General features: G+C 39.2%; 1 protein-coding gene across 1 annotated transcript in view; it reads left to right on the forward strand.

The window, feature by feature from the left end:
• Positions 1–12242, forward strand: part of ATP10A (ATPase phospholipid transporting 10A (putative)) — a 113078-nt gene extending 100836 nt beyond the window's left edge. The window contains 7 exon segments of the mRNA XM_040535749.1: positions 2449–2574; positions 7249–7292; positions 7294–7447; positions 9470–9550; positions 9641–9745; positions 10093–10280; positions 10922–12242. Coding sequence (XP_040391683.1) covers positions 2449–2574; positions 7249–7292; positions 7294–7447; positions 9470–9550; positions 9641–9745; positions 10093–10280; positions 10922–10988 — 765 coding nt within the window. The 3' untranslated portion in view covers positions 10989–12242.
• The last annotated feature ends 427 nt before the right edge of the window (positions 12243–12669 follow it).

Below are 12669 nucleotides of genomic sequence, written 5' to 3' on the forward strand. Positions count from 1 at the left end.
GCCCTTGTTGGAAGATGAATACTAGGGAAGATATGCTTCAACCCGACCCAGTTGAGCTATTACATTTTTTCTACTTCCTGTTTAATTGTTGAGTGGGTTTGGTCAAAGTCATCTCTGGTGCAAGTGGATGTCCATCAGTGCTATTCAAACAGAAAATTTCAGGCTTAAAATCCATTAAAAATGCTTATCCAGACTTGGTAGCAGCTGTAACTTAGACTGGAAGAAGCTACCACAAAATATTCAGACATTCATTGTGCATATGGCATCCCAGCCATATGCCCTATGGTTCTGACTTTGGTGGATGGAGAGGGTAGGAGAAAAGCAAGTCTTGGATTAAGCTAATGCACGTACGTTCACTGCTATGTAACAAAGCCCCGAGAGCTTTGCATAGCTTCTGCAGTATCACTCTGTAAGCATGGCTAAGATCCACAGAACCCAGAGGAGACTGTGGGGTCTCCTCCAAGCCATCAATTTAAAAAAGGTCTGCCGCTAGCTCCTTGGGTCTTAGCATCTCTTATCAACTTACCAATGCTTATCACCTATATATTAATTCAGATCACTCTTTTTTGCCTAATGCAGACATAGGTAATGCTAGTGGCATTTTTTAACTCCTCTCTCCATTATGCTACTTTCAACAGAGCTCATGCACTTAAATAACTAGTCCTCAAATGCCCCTGGTTTTTGCATGTATTTAAATCTGAAAGCTGTTTGCTCATTAACCCATTAAACTATCTTTTTTTTTTTTAAGTGAAAGTTCAATAGGGTGGAAATATTTGCAGATCCCTTCCTTTGCTCCAAGGTCCTAAGAACTTTGCAGGCCTTTTTACTATAAACAACTGTCAGAATCTTACACATGCAGATACTCAAAAGGCATGAGGATTTGGATGTCTAAAACAGCAATACTGCCTGATTTATTTTCTTTCCACATTCTATGGAAGCATGTGGAGTATGAATCATGTTTTCCTGTGAAAAAGCTGGAAGAAAAAATGTGAAAATGAAAAGGATATTTTGAGGTGAAATAAACATGCAAATGTAATTGGATAATGTCTTTCCATATTCCTCACTTAATCAAAATGGAATTTAAAAAAAAAAAAACCCTGACACTTCTCACAATGCGTTGTGAAGTAATATGCTAGAAACACAACAGGAAAGAAGCGTTAGCGCTGGAATAGGCTGGGATAGGGTGGAGGACAAGGAAACAGGTGTGGCACAGCTTTGCTCTCAAACAGTGCAAGAGTGACTTTCTGCAAGACAAATCAGACTGTTGTGTACAGTGAGGTTATAACAACTGTATCTCGGTACCTGAGAAATCCCAGCATGGGTCAAAATATTAAAAAATGTCCCAGTGCTTGTATAAATCTCTGCTTAAATTACACTGTATGTATACTTTCTCCTGCATACTGTTTCTCCTGCATACTGTAGAGTTTAATAGCTTCTAAAAGCACTGCTTGATAAAACTGAGCCCTTTTGATGATTTAACAAGAAAGGGATTAGTAAGAATTAAATGGAAAGAAGTCTTTTGTTGAAAACCACTGCCAAAATCCCCTACAGAGTCTGAGGAAGACTTTGGCCCTCTGGAGATTTTCACCTTTCCTCATGCTTCTGCTGAACTTTGAGAAGAGTGTTGATATAAAAAATAACAATTGAAATGTAAAGTAGTATTACATGAAATCTTAATGTGGTCCTAGGGATATGGAAAACTGTGAAACAGCTGTGATAACCATTATTTACAAGACTGTCTCATCTAGATGTACAGTGCCTTGAATATTAGTCAGTCAGAAGTAGAGAGAAAGTGGGTGACTCATTTTGTCAATGTGTTTGGCAGGCTGCACAGCCCCAGAGGAGTCTGATCTAGCATGATTTTTCATAGATGGTTTTAGCCTGCAATTTAAAAATCCCTCAAAATACTGATATCTCAGGACATTTGACGTCAATATTATAAGCCAGGATTGCAAATTTATTTAAAAATAGTATTTTTATTGTTTTGTCTTTTAAAGTCCAGTGATTATGATGCAAGCTCTTAACTGTTTATTTCTTATTTTATTCTCTTGAAGTTCATTTTGCCCTGTAAGTAACCCTTTGGTTTTACAGAAAAGACATTACAGACACCAAGATCTTCACACGTGTTACTACCCTGAGTCTTCATGCTCATGCAACTAATTGCTAGCCATTCTCCCACCTCTCACTTTCATGCTGCCTGTCACCACCTGGAGTGTACACCATAATCTCGTCTGTGCAAGGACCAGGTCTCCAGGCATGTTTCTGCAAAGCCACGGGGTTTGCTTATGGGTATTTCAAGGCCATAGCTGCATTCACATGCACTGTAGTGATTTGATGCCTCCATCACCACAATTCCCATTGTCTGTATGAGTAGAGAAGACGACTAGATACACTGTCGGGGTGAAAGTGGTGCTTTACAATAACGGTTCCACTCTTCTCTCATTAAAGGCAGTGATGGCAAGCGACTTTGCAATCCCAAGGTTCCGGCATTTGGAGAAGCTCTTGCTTGTTCATGGCCACTGGTGTTATTCCCGACTTGCCAACATGGTGCTGTATTTCTTCTACAAAAATGCAGTAAGTGTTTAACTTGGCAGCTTTGTGGCACCACATGTTTCCAGGGTTTATTCTGTGCTAAGTGAGCTTAGGTCAGCCTTCAAACAGTTTATAATAAGCTGCAAAGAAACTTGCAGAGTTGAAAGACAGCTGGCTGCCATTTGCAAAAATACAAGACCCACTCCATAACAGCTACAGTGTGCTGCTGAATGTGCAAATTAGGTAACAGAAATAACAAGCACTGCTTAAGAAAAGTTTCTATAGAGCAGTTTTGCAGATTTTAGCTAGCTACACACAGGAGTCTTAATGCCAAGGCCATCCAGCACTGGTCCAAAGTAGCAGTTGGGTGTGTTTTCTCTTCCTGACCCTATCTGTAATTGCTTATGAATCACTGTACATTTTCCCTAGTGACTTGTGATAATTTGAGTCATCTGTGTGTCTCAGATGCCAAGATTTGGAAGATGTTTTTTATTGATTTATCTTATTCCCAACTAACCCAAAGAATTCATTAGAAAGGAAGCACACAGAGGTAAAGAACAGACTATGGGTCTGCCTTTCGTCTCTGGTGTATTCAACAGGAGTTAGTCCAGTACCGGGCACTGAGCCAGTAGCAGCTCACCTCCTTGGCTCTAACACAGTCCCTTTGCATTGATCTTGGAGTATAAACGTGATTGATTGAAAACTGCCTAACAAGACAACCAAAAATTCCATCAGCTGCGTGGGAGTAGCACTGCCTGGCACACAGATCTGCTCACTTTCAACACCTACAAATCACCCTGGGGAGCAAGGGATATGAAGAAGCAGGAAAAAGAAGAGAGCCAGAGCTCTCAGACCTCTGCTTGCTCCAGAGGGTAATGTGTGAACCATGAGTGGGAGAGTGGATTTCATCCTCAGTATCCAAATCTTACTAAGAACAAATGTAATTCTCAGTTTTGTAAAAGTTGCATTCCAAATTCCATCTAGTCCTCAATTTTTAATCAATGGTAACTTTATTATACAAATTCCTCTTGGCCTGACTAATCTTTTTGATCTCAATCTGAAGGTAGGTTTCTTATCAGGAAAAGACCATTATTGCTACAAATTTTGAATGTCATAGGAAATGCTAGAGGAATAAGCATAATAAACTAGCTTTGTGTTAAAGGAAGTATGATAAAATACATTTTGTGGTCTGATCAGGAACTGCATGCAAGCACCCTTCCAGACACAAAATCAGTTTGAGTTTGAGTTGAGAAAGTTTGAATTTCTGCCTGAGTATGGAATAGCACGCAGATTTAAATAATGTTGCAGTGAGTGGAGATCCACCTATTGAAACACAGTGGTGAAATACATGCTGGTGTTCAAATGCCTGAGTATTAAGGCCTGATACTGAACATCTGTACTCCCACCCCCAGTGCTCTATGTTTCCAAGATACCCTTTGGTTTGACAATATTGAATCTCATCAACTTCCAAAAAGTGTTTTCAGAGCCATCTTAGGTTAAAATGAATAAAATAATAATAATGAAGTAATACACGTAAGACATTCCAGCAATCAGCAGCCAGAGCTGTTGTTTATATACCTACATTTTTGTTCAGCCCTTGTAAAATCTTCCATTTCCTTTGGTACAACTTCCCTTGATTACAAGTATTATTTCTCATGCCATTTTTAGTACAACATTTTCAGAAGCTGCTGCTGCCTCAAGGCTAGAATATAACTGCAGAATATGTCTTTGTGTTGGCTCTGCCTTGACAGCTCTCAGAGCTTTCTGAGCAATACTTGTTTCTACTGACTCTAAAACTGTAGTGGGATATCCAGCATATAGACGTGAGTATGTCTGACACAGTGCCTGCCCTTAAGGAAGGAATATTCCAAAATGAAAGATGGGAGCAGCTGATCCTTCTGCAAAGTGAAAGTTCTGGATGATTCTCCATAGAGATCAAGACAGCTACACTGCAAATGTTCTGCAAGTTTTCTACTTACTCGTGTTGTTTTTCCCATTTGCTCGTATTATGAAATTTTCCATTCTTCAGTAGAGCCTAACTCAAAGTTTAAACTCCAAATTGCTACAAAAGCCATTTGGAAAGTCAGATGGCTTATCCAAGATGTTTGGCCTGGTAGAGATAATAAAAATACAAATAAATATAAACTGAAACATAGCTTGACTGGAAATATCTGAGTTGATACAAAGGGATTTCATATAAACAAACTTCTAGGACATAAGCATATATTACTTGTTCTCCTTTATACATTATGTCTGCAAGAGAGCACTGGACGTCTTTTGACATATATTTTTTTCACTGAGGTATTCCAGTTTGGGCCAAATCCCTAACAGAATCTCATCTTGGGGAAAAAAAAGAAACCTTTTTTACCTAAAATCTAATATAATCTTTATATCAAAAATTTCATTAAATTTAATTTGTTTTGACTGTTTCTCAGTGGGGTAATGCACACAAATGAGGACATGCTACGTTTGAGATCAAATTAAACTCTTGTTTAATCCAAAATAAAATTTCACAGGCAAAAAAAAAAAATTGATTTAAGCCTGGTTATTTAAATGTTATTTGTACAGCTTTCTTTGCCAGCACTGCTAAAACCCATATTAGAGACGGTATGAAAATTTTCAGCTGACTGTATTTTCATCAAACTACCCATTTTTGTCAAAGCCGAACTGCTTCCAAGACAGGTTAATTTTAGCAAGGCTCTAGAGAGGAAAATATGTTTGGTCCATGAATAGCAGGATTTTGTTTATTTCAAATGAGCAAGAGAAAGGTATCTAAATCCATGTATTTATTGCAATTCCAATTTGTGAAAAGACTCGGGAAGTTTTATTGTCCTTTGGGTGTGGAAAGGAAATAAATTTCAAAGTCTGTTCAGTTGTGAAATGAAATTGTCATCTTCCAGCCAACTGTTTGGAAAACAGCAAGCTCTGGTAACTCAGACTTGTTTTGGGCAAAGGAAGGTATTTTTCCTGAAATATATGCAGCACTTTTAGAAGTGATCCTTAAGAAAATGTGACCATATAACTTTTAATAGGCTAGTCTATAATATGGGCTCACAGATTGTGAGGTGTGTTGCTACTGATATACAAGCTACTTCAATGTAGTATGCAAACATCACCTGAACATACACATACTGTACATCTCTCTATATACACATAGATATTCATTCATGTACAGCACGACTAAGCCTCTTATTCTGTGGCAATTTCCCTGTACAAGATATGCTTATTCTCTTTACAACAGTTTTCACTGGCTAAGCAGTCCATAGCTGTTTTTCTCCCATGTTTGAATTTCACCCAAATGTTATGGTTCAGATAGAACAGATACATTTTCCTCTGTAGGCCTGAAGATAATGAAGGGTTAACATATTCCAGATGGTTGAAAGTTGTTGAGAACAATATATTAAAAGAAGAGGAAATTAAAGGAGAGGTCATGTCATTTCCCTTCTTCATGGTTAAAATGAGGAAAACCCCTGAGGGACAGTTGCCAAGGTTTTTCTGCTTGCCTTCTATGTAGGGTTAAACACTTTACAAAGACTAACTAAAATTGAAGTTTTAGGAGGACCAAGCCTGGGAGTTTATTTCTTTCCCAGCCCACCTTTTTCTAGGCCTCAAGTGTCCCCCTCACAGGTGAGATCAGCACCTCTCCCAAGCCCTGAAAACCTCTCATGAGGCAGAGATTGTGGAAGAAATGAGTTCATTAGGTTCATGTGGGCCTACTTCTCAAGCTTGTCCAGGTCCTTTTGGATAGCTTCCCTTCCTTCTGTTGTATCAACTGCACCAGTCAACTTGGTGTTGTCTGCAGACTTGCTGAGGGTGCGCTCCATTAGTGACATCGCACTGTCTATGTCATTGATAATGATATTAAACAGCACCAGTCCCAAACAGACCCCTGAGGGACACCACTCATCACTGGCCTCCACCTGGACATAAAGCCGTTGACTGGAAACCTCTGTCTGCAGCCATTAGTCAAGTCCTTGCCAACTGAATAGTCCGCCCTTCAATTCCATCTCTCTCCAGTTTAGAGATCAGGATGTCATGTGGGACCATGTCAGAGGCCTTAAAGAAGTCCAGATAGATTACAAGGGTCTGTCTTCCCTTGTTGGCTGATGCAGTTACTCCATCATAGCTCACAGAGCTGCTCATTTTCTGAATTTCAAAGCACAAAGATCAGAATAGTTGAGACAACTATATTAGACCCTATTGTTTCACATTCCTTGCTTCTGGATGGTCTTGCTTCACGTTGGTCTTGGAAAATTGCTGCATTTACCTTTTGAAGACTAGCTGATCCTCCCAAAAATCTCAAACCAGCAGGAGGTATTATTATGGAAATGTTTATTATTACAACAGTAATGTAAGTGCTATGGGATCAGTACTCACCTAGAGGTCAACAATGGTTGGGAGAGCTTTTTATGGTTAACTAAATTCTATCAGAGTTTCACTTGAGCAGAAAGTTAATTTTTTGTGAAGCCAGCACTGACTCATGAGATCTGAGGTTCCAGCAGCAGAAAGACTTCAAGGTTTGCCAAACTGTGGCTTAGCTAAGTGGTATGTGCATGAGGAACAGCAAATTCAAGACTAGTTTTCATTAGAAAATTCATTCGTTTAGAGTTCACAGATGAATCCTTGCAGAACCAGAAGCTTAATGGTATCAGCACACAATGAGATGATGATCCTATTTCTCCTATCGTATTTACAGCACTGCTGGTTCTCTTTCAGATGTTCGTGGCCCTTCTCTTCTGGTACCAGTTCTACTGTGGTTTCTGGCTCATCGATGGTTGACCAGTGGTATCTCATCTTCTTTAATTTATTTTTCTCTTCCCTTCCACAACTGATTACTGGTGTGCTGGATAAGGATGTGCCAGCTGAAATGTTAATAGCTGTACCTCAGCTTTATAAAAGCGGCCAGAACATGGAGGTAAAAACTTCTGCTTTTTGTAATATTTTTTTTTCCTAGATCCTTTCAATTTCAACTGGAAACCAACCTGGCTCCTAAAGGGCAGATGACTGACAAAAGGTCCGAGAAGCCACTATTACTATGTCTGGATGTTGCTCATCTTAGTCAAAGTATCTAGGTGACAAAAGTACACTTGAAATAACAACAAAAAGACCAGCTATATTTTGAAATATGTAGCAGGTGGGAAACTGTACACTTTAGGTCAGCCTGAGCTGAACACCGACCTCCTGGTCTAGACTCACAAATAGCTATTAAAATAGATTGTACCTTATACACTAATAAAAAATTTTCACAGAACTACCTCACTATACTTACTCAAAACTTCAGGCCCCAGTCCTTTACAAATTGGCAGAAGACAAAGATGGCTTTAGGAGTAAGCACACAGGTTGATAGACTCGGAGGGAAGTAGTCATCAGCAGATGACAGATTCAGAAAGCTTTTGTTGAAAACACCTTGTCCCATCTGCTTAAATTGTGCAAAGAAGACAGAAGGAATTGAAGGAGGGATTGAAGCAAAACCACTTCTGGTAATTACAGCTGCATTTTACTTTGGGAAAATTTTTCTGCTTGGTAAAACTATCCATATCTAGGCATCGCTTCCAAGGCAGAAGCCTTTCTTAAAAGTACCTGGCATTGTGCCCTCTGAAGGGTACAGTGACTGTTTTGCCTCTCACTGTACACCTGCCTTTGGTACACTACACATCTAATGACAGGCACTGTCTTGTTATAAGAAATCTTGTCACAGCTTAAGCGTGTGGGGAAGTTACGTCTGTCTGTCTTCAGCTGGCAAACTGAAGAGACAAATCTCCCGTGTTCAGAGTGCAATTATTTCTCATAGGCAAACCGAGGACCATTCTAAGTTTGTTTGAAATCTGGTCAGTGCTTTCTCTGAATAGTTACTAAGAAGGCATTTAAAAACTTGACAAAAGTCCTGCTTGAGGTAGGATGTCTTTCAAAAAGAAATCACCAATTCAATGCCTGCAGAATTACAGAATAATTTAGTTTGGAAAGGACTCCTGAAGGCCATCTTGTCCAGCCCCCTGCTCAACGCAAACCTAACTTCAATGCTAGGTGAGGTTGCTCAGGGCTTTACCTAGTCAGGTTATAAATATCTCCAAGAATGGAATTCTACTGTCACTCTGAGCAACCTGTTCCAGTGCTTAACCACATGTGATTTCAGTGGACCCAAGAACACCATAATTCTTTCTAAGCATCTTTCAATTCTCATTTTTAGGCTGCAATGATAGTATTCAAAGAGGAAAAGATCCCTGAGGAGCTCAGTGGTTGGAGATGAGGCCTATATCCCAAATAAATACATACATATTTTGCCATTTACAAACTATTTTTCCTTACACCCGGGTCTTTTTTTATGATCATCCACACCACTACAATTGTTTAGTGCTTTAACTCAAAGTGTTAATTTTGTTTTTTAGCAAGCACTTTTATGCACACAGATATAGGTATCTAATTCGTTTTTACATTCGTATTTATAACATAGCATAAATTCCTTCATGAATTATCACAAAAATCATTGTAGATCTTCCTTTCTAAGTAATGGTGCATATTCTGTTTTCTCTCTTGCAAATTATACTCTGTGCTCACGTGCATATGATATAAAACCCATGTAGTCATGTGCTTACACCTCAGAGAACTCCTGAAATCAGTGGTCTAACTATTGTGCATAAACTTGGGCATCTTCATAAACGTTTCCTGATCTGAGTGTGTGTTAGGAGTGTCAGAGTCAGATTACACCTTCTGATAAGGAACAAAAAAGGAGAAGTTTCTCTCCCTGAATGGAGTGACTTGCAGATAGACTCCTCATACTTCATCCCTGAAGGTACTTAACTAATTGGCAAAGTGTTGAGGATATTCGCACAAGCCCTTAAAAGTGTCCATTGGAATGTTTCCCTGAAAATACCTAACCCGGCAAACAGCATCTTACTTAGGCTGATTTTCTTTTTGGTATTTTTTTTTGTTGCCACAGGAGTATCAACCACACATGTTTTGGATGAACATGATTGATGCTATGTATCAAAGCCTGGTTTGCTTCTTCATTCCCTATTTTGTAAGTGTTTGGTTTAAGATATTCTATTTTTAACATTTTGAGGAGAACTGGAAACATAGCTTGGGCTAAATTCTGTCTCCTTCTTTGCAGACTTACTATGATTCTGAGGTGGATATTTTCTCCTGGGGAACTCCCATCACCACAATAGCTCTTTTCACCATTATACTACACTTGGCTATTGAAACCAAAACTTGGGTAAGGTACCCACAGTCCACACAGAAACTTGCTAGCATATTGTAATTCTTTTCTTAATGCCATTCTTCAAAACACAGGATGTTCATTTTGTTCCCTCAGCAGACTCTATTTTTATCAAGTGCTGTAAGTGAACATGAAAAAGATTTTAAACAGTGACTTACGAATTGCTTTGTAGTGTTGTGTATATAATAAGAATTTTTGAAAATATATAGCTCTAAATTCTTTGCTATGCATGGATTTGGCTCCAGAAATTAATAACTATTAATTGAGAATCATGTTCTCGAAAATAAAGAATCATTGTTCCTTTGTGTTTTATTTTTTTTTTTTGTTTGTTGTTGTTGTTCTAGACTTTTCTCCACTGGTCATCTTGCATCTTCAGCATCCTTTTATTTTTCTTTGTGGCTCTGGTTTACAATGCTTCCTGCCCAGTATGCCATCCTCCATACCAATCCCTACTGGACTATGAAAGGCTGATGGGAGACCCGATGTTTTATTTCACTTGCATTATATCACCAGTTGTTGCATTGCTGCCCAGGTATTGTGTCTTCTCTCATATGTGAAAAGCACTTCATACATATGATTGGGAGGACAAGAAAGATTTCTTTTTCCTCTTCCTTTCTTTCTTTTTGTTTTACCAGCCAATTCAATTTTGTTCAGTGGGTCGTTATGTGAAGTCAGGTTGTCTAACATCTTCTGTGCTCCTGACCACAGGAATGGGACCACAGCTCCTGGCTGTAGACCACAGGAGTGGGATAGTTTGTAGACCGTTGGTTGAAACTCCTGGCCATGCAGAGATTTGCTACCCTGTGAGGTTTTTAATGATGCTTCCAGTCCTCCGATAACATCATAATACAGAAATCCTGATAGTATGTTGTGGACTTATTTGCCTACTTGCAGATGTAGAGGCCTGCCCTGCAGACTGATCCCCATTGCCTTTGAGTCCACGTTAGGAAAGATGAAAGGACCTTTTTTTTATATATACTGCTTGTATTAATCCAAATATTAGCACAGCATTCAGAGCTCTTCATATGTAATCTTTTTTGTGACAAACTTAAGAAAGGCACATAAAACTCTTATTTTCCCATGTTGTACTTTTTTCTTTGATATTTTCTCTAATAATACCTCAGGTACTTCCCATATTTCAGTTCTTTTCATGTTCATGTTCTCCTCTTGCAGATTTCTGTATAGAACCGCTTCAGGGAACACTATTCCCAACGCAGCTTCAGCTTGGAACGCCAGTTGAGTAAACTTCCCCCAGAGATTTCGCACCCAGCTCCTGACCAAGTTGAATGTCAAAAGGAATCAATACATCAGATGCAAACCCTTTGCAACAGCTTCTCACCAAACCTTGTCTCAAATGCCAGTGATTGTTGTAAGGTGTATAACCAAACACACCTTTGCCACATCTCCAAAAGATGAGTCGCTTTTCCAAGAGCACACAAAGGCAGAATATACAACAGATCGGTTTGTGGCAGCCTCTCCCCAGGGTGCTCTGCTTTACGGTGAGAACAAACTCCCCTCAGAAGCAAGTAGTCAGGAAACGTCCGTGGGATTTCATGAAGTTACTCATTGGCACTTCAGAGATGGATTCACTGTCTATGGGAGCAACTTTCCCATGGAGTCCAGCAGTCGATCAAACAGACTTCAGTTTGTTGAAGTGGATCACATCAACTTCCGCTGTTCAGTCGCTTTGGAACTGTTTTACAGGTGTCATCAAGTAGTTTACAAAATGAAACACAGGACAGTATGTGTGTGCTTGGCTCTTCTTTGCATGAGGACTTCAAAGGCTTAAAAGAACAGAGCTCAAATAACTTCCAGGACAAAATGAAAGGGACCCATATGACAAATTGTAAAAGTGACAATTCTGAGACCACCTTTTTATGACATGGGCCTCAAATATATTTATATATTTTCTATTTGCACACATTTATAGTGAGATTACTCTATTTGTTTCCAAGATGAAACAGAAATCAAAGGTACAGAGTGATTATTTAAGAATGTTTAAATACAGTATATTGAAATAAGAGCTTTAAATATAAAAAGAAAAACACTTGAATGTTCCATTTATATTGTTTATTTTTTCATCTCATTTTGTAAGGAAATGCTGTCTCTTTATTTCAGATGCTTCTCTTTTTTTTCTTCTGACACATACTGTAAAAGCAAAGGACCTGTCTACCATATCCAAAAGGATTAGATGCAGCACCGATTACTGGTATCGTTATAGGCCATTCAGTAATCAAGGATGAAAAACCATGATAATAAATAGGCCTCTGCATTCCATCCATTGTCTCCTTGCCAGAGTGCTTTGTCGCAGGAGCAAACCATTAGGCAAGACGATGGAATTATTATACACCTCTCTGTAAATGCTAACAGTATCTACCACTGCATTAATAATACTGGTATTTTATAAGAGACACCATTTTTTGATATTGCAGCCATAGCATTTTATGTGTCGTGATAAAACAATAAATAAATGACCATCCATATTGCAAAGTGACTTCCCAGTCTGGCATTAATAGTATCTCAGCCCTTCACCTGGAGTACCTAGCATGATACAGGTCGTGACCTCGTATCAGGCTATTAAAACTTTTGAAAAATAGCTGTTTCTCATTTGTGTGGAACTACTGTGTGGCAAACAGCTGGTGCCCACTGTGGAGTTTGACTTGGAAGAGATCTGTAATTTTTGTGCTGGATGTCCTTACAATGAAGGGGCTGGTTTGGCTGAAGAAGTGAGTCCTGCTTGCTACGGGCAGGCAGGGAGGAAGGTTCTCTTACACATCTTCACTGTCATTTCAGCCAGGTTAAATAAAGCCTTGGAGATCAAGAAGGGTCATGGCAAGGTACCTGAGCCAGGTGTAAGACAGGCTAGCCCCAGTACCAAAGCATGGAGCTTCACTGCTTTTGAGATTGCGCCAGAACCAACC

The sequence above is a fragment of the Cygnus olor genome, chromosome 1 (assembly GCF_009769625.2).
Source record: "Cygnus olor isolate bCygOlo1 chromosome 1, bCygOlo1.pri.v2, whole genome shotgun sequence".
Lineage (NCBI taxonomy): Eukaryota > Metazoa > Chordata > Aves > Anseriformes > Anatidae > Cygnus > Cygnus olor.